This window comes from Cydia strobilella, chromosome 20, assembly GCF_947568885.1.
Source record: "Cydia strobilella chromosome 20, ilCydStro3.1, whole genome shotgun sequence".
Lineage (NCBI taxonomy): Eukaryota > Metazoa > Arthropoda > Insecta > Lepidoptera > Tortricidae > Cydia > Cydia strobilella.
In genome coordinates, this window is record NC_086060.1 from 6414716 (window position 1) to 6427777 (window position 13062).

Sequence of the window (13062 nt, forward strand, 5' to 3'; positions counted from 1 at the left end):
TAGTGTAAGCATTCCTACTCGCTTTGCCTTGCGTTGGCGTGGTGAAAAATTTTGTGTTTTACTCGGAGGCAAAGTTAGTGTAACCCTCGTGCCTTGAAACCCCCGCAACGCTCAAGATTCCACTTCTCGAATCTCTCACTTGCTCGGGTATCAATATTAGCACTGAACTTTGCCCCCTTGTAAAACAAATTTTAACTGCTAGATACCTATTGCAAAAAGAGAAAAGCGAGAGTTAAGAGAGATTAATGTTTGAGTGATACATGCATCGATTGTTAAGTTCTGTGATAGTTGTAAATGTATGTTTTTCATTAAACATTGAGAGACATGTTTCACATATTTGTAACTTGACTTAGAAACGAGGGAAAATTATTGCCAGTTTCTATCCCTAGAGAAATCAAAATAAATCAGCTGCATCGCCGAGCGGCGGCTCACGGGGAAATGATATGCTCCTCAAATTCGCTGTTAAAATTCCTTAGGGATTCTTAGGTCAGGGACTAATTTTAGTCCCTTAACAATTAATTATCATATTTAGTTTCCGGGTGAGAAGGCAAAAAGTAGAATTATCAATAGTTTTTAACGGGTGAATAGGGTATTTGACTACTAGTCAAATCAGTTTCTTTTTTCGAACCGTCAAAACAATTTTGCTACTATGGAATTTATATGAAACACTAGCATGTGACGTCACAATCAAATTACCTACTCTTTATAGTTTTCTATGGGTTTTAAAATAAAAATTGTGTCTAAAAATAACTGCTATCTACGTTTCTCTATTAATCTTCTGGTGCTTTCTTTTATGCATGGTGTACAATAATTTATTTTAAATACAGTCAAATAACCTATTGATTTGGGTAGATTATCGACGCGAATTGGATAACTTGTAGGTATTAATAGGTACAAACAGCTGCAAAAGCGTATACCCATGCACGCATGCACTTTTGCAGTTCGCTGTGGGTACATGCTGCCCTCTTTTTTAAAAGTAAGTATTTCTATTGTACAGCATAAGTAGGGCATGCTGGTTAGACGACAAATCTAATGCCTGAAGAGGAGGCTACATAAGTAAGCATGTATTTGGACCAATGCGCGTTTTTTAATGATCTGTTAATTTTTTATACAAATTGCACTATTAGTTATCCAATTAGGTATATTTTACAATAGATTTGTTAAGCGCATTTTCATATCAGATTGTCTAATTTCATAAGACATGTCCTGTTTTTTTTTGGCGTGGCCTTTGCCCACGCTTGGTAAGCGATAGGAATGACACTATAAAACGTATCGCACCGTGGCGTCAACATGGTTTAATGGACACTTAACTGATGCCTAACTGGGTCATGTCAAAATTACCCATAATTTGAACGATTTTGATACACTGCCGGGCCTCGTTAAGTGTTTCAATTAAAGTTAATTACTTACGCTACCTGTCCTTAACTGAACAGGCGGCCTAGCCAAGGTCACGATCGCGTACGCTTCGCTATTAAATCGCTTTGTATCTCTCTATCACTCTTCCATATTAGTGTGGCAGAGACAGTTGCGTTTCGTTCGCTACTTAGCGTTAGCGATTGGCATGTTGTCTACGGGGCCTGATATGGCGGTGGAAATTATAAGATTCCTTAAGGAGCTGCAGTAATTTTACGAAATTGACCGGGCTATTTAAGTATGAAAAATATTGACTAAAATTATCGACGGTGGGCATGGAATATTCCCACTTCTTACATGAAATCCTGGCAGTTTAAATTGTACTACAATCGACGAGGTAGCTGATTTGCAATTCGATATATCTCCAAATATGGCCAATGTGAAAAAGTTTACCATCACGTCACCTTCTGTCACTTTTCGAGTCGAATCAGACCCCTAAATTATTAGCCTTGGCCTGAAAAGGTTACGGCCCACATTCGTTACGTGGAAACTCTTCAGTATGCCTGGCAATCTCATAGTAAACGAGCAACATAAACATGTGAGACGTAAAACTTTTACAGCCTCAACAATGTTCCTTGTACTTAGTCGTAGCTTGAAACACGGAGGTTCATCCTGCATTGTTTATTGATGAGTGTTAACATTGTAAATCTTATTTTTTTGGCATTGTTTTAATGCGTTATTGTAATCGAATTTAAACTGTTGTGACATACTATTAAATAATTTCACGGTTTAGACACTTGTTTTAGTCACTCGCGCGACACGCACGCAATACACGGCCGTCGTGAACGCTCCTCGCAATATTAGTGCTTGAGAAAGGAGACCTAGGCTCTCCGAAACATGTCGCGCGAGTAACTAAAACAAGTAAGTCTAAACCGTCAAATTATTTAATGCGTTATTGTAGGCAGATTTTTACACGACTGTCCCAAAACAAGAGATATACTTTACTTTTAAAAATTTCGTCTGTTGGCCCAAAAATGATATCATTGGAATCCTTTCGTCATCCCGAATGTCATACGACGTACGACGTGTCCGAGTGTCATGCGATGTGTGTGACGTTACGAAAAAATGATTAGTTGGATTTGGTACTCCTTATTACAACGTTAAGAAATAAAACATTCTAACCTATGCACCCGCTCTGTGCATCCACGGAAGACAGCGGAAGCACTAAAGAGTCCTTCTAACATCCCTGTCCTTGGAACATTGGTGTTCCGGACCATTGGAAGGCGTGCGCGGAGCCGAAACCAACACGTAGAAATTTTGCAGAAATCGCGAAGCGTCTGGTTGACGTAACTGGTGACCGAAGAGCTGGCGGCTTTCTCGCACAACGTATCAGCATTGCGATACAGCGGGGAAATGCCGCCAGCATCCTTGGTACAATGCCTCAAGGGCCTATTTTGGATTTAAGCTAGTTATTAATTTCGTTTACGTAGTACCACTGTATATATCTTGTATGTAAATAAATGTCTATTATACACGTAGATACCCTTTTGACACTTTGATGAAATGTAAGGGGTACACCGAGCGGATGCTGCCCTTGCCCGTGTCACGCACGCAGAGGCAGCACCCACCGGGGTGTCAGGAATATTGAGAGTTGATGTACCTAATCTAAAATGAACTATGATATTAGTTGAAAGCGATGGACTAAGTACCTATGGGATAAAAACCCGAACGTCTGCCTAATAAAACCGAATAACATAGTGTTATTATTATGAATAGTAGCGTTTGAGGAAGTTTATTTTTAATGTGTGAATACTAACGATGGTTGAATCAGAAAAACAGTTCAGAGTACTTCAGAGTACTGAATGCGTAATTAACTAATTATTCGACTTTTCTAAAATGAAAATCGCGTTATTAACTTACCAAAGATAACACTTGATGCCTATTCGTATAGCCATCAACGGTACTGAATTAAAAGACCAAACTGCTCGCAGTTTCAAGAAATTGGATTTTTAATTAGATTTTGTCCTGTATATATTACAGTTTGCAGGTTAGAATCTGTTTCAAACAACATGTTTTTTAAGGAAATATGTTGTGCCGTTCTGTTGTGTGTAGTTTTCAATGGGTCAGCATTTAAGCTATTTGATGCCGAACCGCGTAAGTAACTTTTTTCGTCAAGTAAATTAAATTTAAGACTTAAAAGTTTTATTGACTAGACTGCACCCTTTAACGGGCAAGACTGAAAAAAATCGTCAATTCAAGCCTCATCACCAATGTATAGTTTCAAAACATTTGTGCAAGATAAAAATAACGTATATTCTATAAAAACCTGTCTATATATATATTGCGCTGACACAAGCAATATGCGTTTATGTCGCAGCAAACTATATCGTTGCTGTGAAACACTGAAAGTGGCTAATTGCCATATTACAAGGTATATTATTATATTCAATATTGGAACTTCCCAAATTACTGACATTTTAAAATGTTTGGAAAATTCTGTGCAATACTATGAATATATAATAATATATACCTATATATTCATAAGGGAAAAGTGTGGACTGAGCGAAGATGTAGTGACAAAAATTGAGAAAGGTATGTTGAGATGGTTTGTACACGTGGAAAGAATGAGTGAAAGGTGGCTAACAAAGAGAGTATATAAGGGAGAGGTAGAAACGGGAGTTGGAAGGGGCAGACCTCGGCGGACTTTCAAGAGCACCCTAAACCGGCGAGCGTGTATGAGGAATGTTATGAAAGTGAAGGAAGCGAAAGAGGTATGTCAGGATCGTAGCAAGTGGAAATCCGTGGTCTCTGCCTACCCCTCCGGGAAATAGGCGTGATTATATGTATATGTATATATTTATTTGATATTCGTCGTAATTGATTCTAACGAAAATTTGACATAAAAATTATGTCTAAATTATGTCATTAAGATACCATTCGCGCATGCATTTCGTCGCACTTGTTCTTACATGTATTGTCGCAAGCGAGAAGCATGGGCAAATGATAACAAAAAAACGGCCAAGTGCGAGTCGGACCCGCGCACGAAGGGTTACCATTACGCAAAGAACGGCAAAAAATCACATTTGTTGTATGGGAGCCCTACTGAAATATTTATTTTATTCTGTTTTTAGTACTTGTTGTAATAGCGGCAACAGAAATACACAACCTATGAAAATTTCTACTGTCTACCTATCACGGTTCATGAGATACAGCCTGCGGGCTTAGGACGGTAGCATTTTTATCGCCTGTCACCATGCCTGTCACCATGCCTATCACGTTCTAACAAGTATGTAAGTGCGAAAGTGACAGGCATAGTGACAGGTGATAAAAATGCAACCATGCTGACACCGCTGGTGACAGACGGAAGGACGGACAGCGGAGTCTTAGTAATATGGTCCCGTTTTTACCCCTTGGTTACGGAACCCAAAAAAGACAGCATTTAGATGTCAAAATGTAAGGTAATGTAATGTAATGTATTTTCACTTAGGGCAATTTGGAGTATCGCTCGCAGACGTATCTGCATGTTAAAAAATTGGTTTAGGGCAATAGGGTCCCGTTTTACCCAAAAAAGAGAGCATTTAGATGTCAAAACGTATAATATGGGCATTTTCACTTTAAACTGTACTTTCACTTTATGTTTCAAGTTCTAAGAGGCGCACCAAAAATAAACTTGACTGGCGCCGAGCTGGAAGAGGTCTTGAACATAGACACAGGCGGCGAGTACACCACGATGAAGTTCCAATACGAACACGACCAGTATCTGGGGCAGTACACTGACGCCGACAAGGGCGAGCGCTGCTATAACGACCATGTCAGGTGCTTGACATCCATCATGTAAGTTCGCCAAGACGTTAACAAATAACGCTGCGTCTTACTACGCGAACAAAGGCGAACGCAAAGCGACGCGGCGCGGCGCGGCGCGGCGGGCTCAAGGCGTTCGCGTTCGCAACGAGATCGCCCACGTAGGACACTTCTATAGGCATCAAAGGATTGATTTACCCCGCTCCGCGCCGCGCCGCTTCGCGTTCGCGTGTTGTTCGCCTACTTAGTACGCTGCGTAAGTCTGACCGTCTAGCATGAGTTGCGCGCGCGCTAGTCCATACTTGAAGTCGCGCTAGACGTATGGAGTCGCGTGCGAGAACGCAAATCATGCTAGCTAGGTCAGCTCTGAGTGGACACCCTAGAAACGACACAGCTATTGCATTGCTGCTGAAAATGACAAATAAAAATATTTTAACAAACAAATGTTATCAAATGTACAATAATATATAATAATAATATGTAATGAGTACAGTACGTTTTGTTTTAATTAAATGATCGTAGTTTTAATTTTTAATGGCATTTTATAAAATATGTATAAGAAAAAAATACATTCTTAAAAATTTCATGACAACTTATTTTAGGCCATGGGGTAACGTACCATTCGCATGATACCTTTAGACGAAAGTGGACGACCGCCTCGAAACCCGTTTTCCATACAAAGGTATTCCCTATTTTCCTCTCTAGATATTAACATTATTGAAAATATTTTTACACAATTTGATGTATTTTAATCAAAGCTATAGTTTAATTACATTACATATTATATACCTATTATAAGAATTATGAGCGAAAAACAGGTTTCATACAAATTTTTAAAAGCTCTTATAATTAAGTAAAAATCGAAAAAAAAATTAGACGATCAATAGCTGTGATAAAAATATATCAATTTGTGTAAAAATATTTTCCATAATGTCAATATCCACGGAGGAAAATGAGGACCACGTTTTTGACGACCGGTCTGGCCTAGTGGGTAGTGACCGTGCCTGTGAAGCCGATGGTACTGGGTTCGAATCCCGGTAAGGGCATTTATTTGTGTGATGTGCACAGATATTTGTTCCTGAGTCATGGGCGTTTTCTATGTATTTAAGTATTTAAATATTATATATATCGTTGTCTAAGTACCCATAACACAAGCCTCCTTGGGCTTACCGTAGGACTTAGTCAATCTGTGTAAGAATGTCCTATAATATTTATTGATTTATTTTATTTATAGATAATCGATCGTCCCCTATCCTCTTAATGATACGGAATGTGTAATTTCAGGGCCGCTTCTCGACCGGTCTGTGGAACGAACGGTACCTGGAGAAATGAGTTCGGCTCCATGTGCGACTTGTACCTGGACAATTGCAACAGGAACCAGAGTTAGAACTTTGTTTTTAATATTTGGGTCAAAAACGATAGGGAAACTCTTATCTTTACCGATTTGGGTACATTTTGCTGAGCTTTAATAATACAGCTTTTAAGAAGTAGAAAGTTGGAACATGCCTATGAGGGTCCGGCAAGAAAATTTGGCTTCAAAGTCCTAATAAAGTATTTGACAAAAAAACTCTTTGACCCATTTTAGCTCGCATGTCATCATCATCTTCGTAGTGTTGTCTCGACTTTTGAAATACTTATATATTTTGTCCTATTTTAGCATTAATTAAAATTAGAAGTGCGGAAAGGGAAGCGTAGTAGGATTTGAGGGCGTGCCGGTGCTATTTTACGGATTTTGCTATGCTGACAACACTGTGACGTAATTATAGTAGGACACTAAAGGTCATGATACTTGAATCCTTTTGTTCCGGCTTTTTGCTACAGCTCACTAAAGGGAGCCCGGTGTCAGCTCGGCAACATAATCCTATGAATTGGCACATACAGGCACTAGTGACTGCCACTTCACCTTCTAACCAAAGGTTAAAACCAACTCTTGTTTTTATATCTCAGAAACTACAGTGACAGTTCGATTGAAAATACTTGCCCATACAAATTGTCGTATTAGTACAAAACTAGATTTCTAATATACTCCAATCTGCCCAGTCCAACAGTTATTTTAGCACAAACCTGGATAGGTAGATTGGGTAGGTAATCGAACTGTAATTTTAGTATCGGGGACATAAAAACAGTGAATACTGAATAGGTTGGTCTTATTGGGATTGTTCGAAACACGATATTTTGTGTGAAATAATATTTTATAACTAAAAATAAGGAAATATTTTCAATTGAAAACTTTTATTTATTGAAATCAAAGTCTGAAAGCTTACCGCGAACACCGAAGTACGCAAATTGCGAGCATCTTTCTCTGTCACTCTAATTACGCCTTGATTAGAGTAAAAGAGAAAGATGCCCGCAATTCAGGAACTTCGGTGTTCGCGGTAGGCCCTCTGAATCTAAATATTCAACGTAACTTATGATTAAGATAGCTTCAGAATAACCAAAGACACCAAACTGTCTTCGTCTAAACTAGATGTGCTTGAATCTGACATGTGGATTACTAGTTATTGCATATCATCTAATAAAATTTAATGGTCTTTTATTCGAGATACCGTAGGTACTTTTACTCAGTCCTGCGAATAAATTATACAAATATTAAATATGACTAAAATGGTAAAGTATCAAAACTATTTGTCAGTTATTTCAAGATCACGAATGACTTTCATTATTTACGTAAATTAACATATTTTTAATGAATATATTTACCGATTATGTCTTCTTCTTCAAGTGCCTTCTCCGTCCCAGAGGTTGGCGACCTTATGCCTATATGCCGTTCTATCCGTAGTCATGCGAATTAGTTTTTCTGTACTGTCCACGTCTAACCAGTCTCTTATGTTCCTTGTCCATGATATTCTCCTTCTGCCACGTCCTCGTTTCCCTTCAATCTTCCCTTCAATTATTAGTTTTAACAAGTCGTATTTTGCGTTTCTATATATATGTCCGAAATATGAAGCTTTCCTTTCTTTAATAGTTGTTAAGACTTCCACCTTTTTCTTCATTAATAACATGACTCTTTCGTTACTAACTTTGTCGGTCCATTTTATCTTAAGCATTCTACGATAGATCCACATTTCAAAAGCCTGTAATTTACTGATCAAATTTTTCCTTAGCGTCCAGCTTTCGGAGCCATACATGAGGATTGGAAGAATATAGCATTTCACCATTCGCCACCTTAAGTGTAAATTAATCTTCCTGTTCGTCAACAGTTTCTTCATATTTTGAAAGGCACTCTTGGCAATACCAATTCTGGTTTTAATCTCCTGTTCAGGGTCCCACGTTTCATTAAGCCAACAGCCGAGGTATTTGTATTTTCTAACTCTTTCCAGACTATGTGAATCTAGTTTTAAGGAGCGAGTTTGTGCACTTGTTTTACTAACCACCATGTGTTTTGTCTTTTTAGTGTTGATTTTTAGACCATACTGTTGAAGTGCATCATTCAATTTTTCAAGCATTATTTGAAGGTCATCGAGGTTTTCAGCCAGAAGAACAGTATCATCGGCATAGCGTATGTTATTTATAAGTTTTCCGTTCACACGAATGCCCACGTCGAGATCCTCGAGTGCCATTTTGAAAATAGTCTCCGAGTAAATGTTAAATAAACAGGGTGAGAGAATGCATCCCTGTCTCACACCTTTTTCTATCTTTACTTCTTTTGATATGTTATTGTTTACTCTTATTTTTGCTTTTTGATTATAATAAAGGTTTTTAATAAATTTTATATCTTTTCCATCCCAGCCAATCGATTTTAGAATTTGAAATAATTTATCGTGTTGTACGTAGTCGAAGGCTTTTTCAAAATCTATAAAGCACATATGGACGTCTCTTTGTACATCTATGCATCTCTGAACTATGTTTACTACGGCTACTAAAGCATCCCTAGTACCAAGGCCTGCTCTAAAACCAAACTGTGTTTCGCTTATATTTTCTTCAATTTTTCTATATACTCTGCCATGCAGTATTTTCAGAAGCCACTTCAGAAGGTGACTCGTTACACTGATCATTCTGTGGTCACCGCATACACCGATTATGTACCGGAGACTAATTACTTAGAGGGACTATTAAATAGGTCATTATTTTATATTAAATAAAACATAAGCACCCGTCATAGCGGAAGCACGTTGTGTGACTTTTTGTAAGTCGATATAGTCGTCTTTTAGCCAAACCGAACAATATTAAATAAAATATCCCTTGTGGTTTTATGTACGGATTTATCCTGTTTTGATAATATTTTATTACATAAAACTTGCAGCTTTTGTAAATAATCATACACAAGAAGTTTGTTTACTTTTTACAAGACAGGTGTCAAAGGTTTAATTGCCATATAAAATTGATAATGTTAGTTCACGTTTCTGCCACGACGCTTCTCTTTTCGAACAGACTCTAACATGGGAGTGACATACTTTATGTGTATTATTGCTTGCAAGCATGGAGACTGTATAAAGGAGCCAAATCTCTATGTATGAAAAATATCCATCGAAAAACAGTAATTAGGCGGCGCCACCATACACCGAAATACTATTAAAAACAACCTACGTAATTTGGTCGGGTTATTTGTTGCCTTATATGGTTCATGTTATACTCATGTCCCAGAGCCTAACTAGCGCCACCGGAGAGATTAGGAACTTTTATTTAAAGCTTAACGCGGTCACTTTTACAACAATTCTGCCATAAGAGATTGCGATCCTTTCTATACCATCCATACTGCAAGTTCGTGTTTATATTTTTTTAATTCGACGTCTTATTTCAGCCTATTGGACCATAATCGATAGCGGGAACTGCAATAGAGCCGAGCAAATATATATTTATGATTTTGACGAAACAAAAACCATTAAACCTCGTAAAGGAAAATAAAAAATAACTATGTGTAACAATTCAAAGCATTAAATTGGGTTAAAAAACTATTTTAATATTGTTTTTTATTTTATATTCATGTATATTGAAGATTAGAAATGAACTTTTCAACGACGCGTATTTCACGTTTGGATATTTAAAATAGAGTACATTTATTTACACATCAGTTGGTTACTTAAGAGGGAAAAGGGACGGACGAAAAAAGGACCCCGCAGCAAGCCGGGCAAGCCGCAGCGCTGATTTTCAGTAATGTGATGATAAAACAGACAAAAATTTAATTTAAAAAAGCAATAACAATAAATAGGTATAAACGAAATAAAAAGAAAGTAATTTAATTTGTTCTTAGAGTAATAAATAGGTACGAGTAAAAGATTACAATTTAAGTAGGTGCCTAGCCTACTGCCATCACTAAGGCGGCGACGACGGTGCACGTTTATTAAAATACATTGTTTAAATTGTGTAATGTACGGAACCCTTGGAACGCGAGTCCGACTCGCACTTAGCCGGTTTTTTGGTTTTAAAACATAAACAGGTTACCTACATGTCTAAATTCTGTCCAGTGTGTGAAAGAGAAAGGGTAAGTAATTCACAAAATAAAAAAAGTATACCTAGTTGCTGCCGCTACGTAGGTATTCAATTCAACGTTGAATTATATTAATTTACCTCGTCTTTGTTATGATTTATTTAAGTGCCAACATATGAAATGACTATAATCAAAAACACAGAAGTCCATTTAAAATAAACTTAATTTTATTCTAATTAATTAAAGTGTAGTTGTTAAATAAAAATATGAATGTAATCGTACAACATTTCAGTAATCGAACTGTTTGAGTTTACATTCGTCTCAAAACTTATGAACAGACGAGGTATATTTACGTATTTATGTTATTTTTAATTTTTTAGTTTAATAAATCATTGTTATTTACGTATTTGTCTTCTTTGTCTAGTTTGATAAGCAAGTAATATTTTTAAGCTACTATTTTGTCAAGATCCAATTCTGATGATGGGTTCCATGACGAATGCCTCAAATCTTGATGGATTTAGATCCAGACTTCGAAACTTAAAGCGTTCCCGAAGCGCGAACATTTTTAGCGATACAGACAAGAACGAGACCTGCAGAATGCTGCATCAGTCATAAAGAAAATTAAATCCAAAAGTGGAAAAATAAATATTAAAAAACATTTAGAATAATTACCATTACCAGTACCATTTATATATTTAGTACCGACTAAAACGTTGCTTGTCATATATGAACTGATATGCTTGAAGCTGGTGCCAAGCCACGTAGTTGACCGGTATTGGTCAATAGTAGGCCAAACAACTAAATGGACAGCTTTATTTCTTATAGAACCGCAATAGGGTCTGCATTCGGTTCGACAGTTTGTTGACGCTTTAAATATTTGGCTTGGCACCGGCTCCAAACATTTCAGTTGCTAGCGGTGCCATATAAAAGGTATACCTAATATTTTATTTTATCCTTTTTCAAGTCGGTTTTCATTTTTATTTAGATACCAAGATATCCACTATGTCAATTTTAGAAGTTCGAATACCGCATCAGGCTTTTGCTGTAACGATGTGTCTTAATTTAGCGAAATAACTAAAAATACTTTTATTCGTTTTTCAACTGGAAAAAGCAGTGAACCCTTTAAGCCAACGCGTACAAAGGTACTCACGTACTCCCCATCCATTCAATTAAGAAATCACTCCTCACCAGCAAACATCCTTAATGCACAATTAACAACACTCGATATTGACTCATACTTGTTTGACTTTAGGTTCAAATTCGAATGGTCGAGAATTTCTGTTAGTGCGTTTTAGTATTTGGAGGTGTAACATGCCAGACACATCGCCGTGTTAACGGACATTATGACGCTGCGGCTCTTGGGCAGTTTTATATCGATTCTATAATGACTTCGATGCGTGTTTACAATAATAATATATCTGTCACAGGTACACGTTTTCTCTGTTGTATGCTTACGCTTCTTTTACTGCACTTTTGATGAGTCGTGCCAAGGTCGTATTATACCAAGTTCAAAATCATTACAAATTTGTGTATCCGAATCGGCCTCCATGTTGCCGACCCCAGTTTTAGGCAGTCAATCTACTTGAATTAAAAGTACTGTGTGTGACTCGACTGATTTCTTAATTCCATTAACGGCGCAAATCAAGTCGTCAGCTTGATCGATGGCTCGTTTCTTCTCTCTAGAGAAAAGTAAAATAAGTATATGAGATCTATTGGCGGTTAGCACATTCTGCTTTTAAATCTTGGAAAAGTTCAGTCAGACCCATCGGTTAAAAGTAAGGCTCGGGACCGGTTTTTTCTTCATACAAAAAATACCGGAATTATTACGTTCTTTTTCGTTTATTATTTTTATAATACGTAAAGAGCATAAAATAATTAAAAATATTGGGCTATTTCGGATGTAACAAAAAACCGGTTCCGAGCCCTGGTTAAAAGTAGACGCTGAAACCACAAATGGAGGCGTAACAAATGTTTTAATTAAATGAGGGTGCATTAATTTAACTATCACAGATTCGACCAAAATTTAATGAGAATTAAACAATAATTCGTATCGCCACTGAGTATTTATTCCCAACAGGCTTTTAATTTTAAAGCCAATTGAAATGATGCCACAGAAAGGTTTAACTTTAATAATGAAGACGTATATATGAAACTACGACAAAATGGCAGTTAACTCTAAAGGGGCCCACTGACTATCAGTCCGCCGGACGATATTGGCCTGTCAGTTAGAACAAAAAATTGTCAGTTCCGAACAACAGCCCCATTAGTCATAACATTCTGCCAGTGGCCCGCTATAGGCGGGTTCTCTGTTCTTAGGCGCTTGTCGCTATAAAGCGGAAAACACATGTTATCAGCTTCGCTCGTAGCTCGCGCTGGCAGTGAATCTGCAAATTGTCAACAGATATAACGGCTTGGCCCACAACTCAGCAAAGCCAATATTATCTTTAACTTTGACAGGGATTATACACTATTCCAGGTCGTGGTCTCATATCATAGCGGCGATCAACATAGCAAATGTACTTTTTTTGACGAGCAGAAGT

General features: G+C 37.4%; 1 protein-coding gene across 1 annotated transcript; it reads left to right on the plus strand.

The window, feature by feature from the left end:
- The first annotated feature begins 3397 nt into the window (after positions 1-3397).
- Positions 3398-10007, plus strand: LOC134750730 (uncharacterized). Its single transcript, XM_063685969.1, has 4 exons — positions 3398-3507; positions 4998-5187; positions 6439-6536; positions 9896-10007. Exons 1-4 carry the CDS (start codon positions 3423-3425, stop codon positions 9997-9999), a joined length of 477 nt encoding a protein of 158 aa, XP_063542039.1. The 5' UTR covers positions 3398-3422; the 3' UTR covers positions 10000-10007.
- Positions 10008-13062: the final 3055 nt, after the last annotated feature.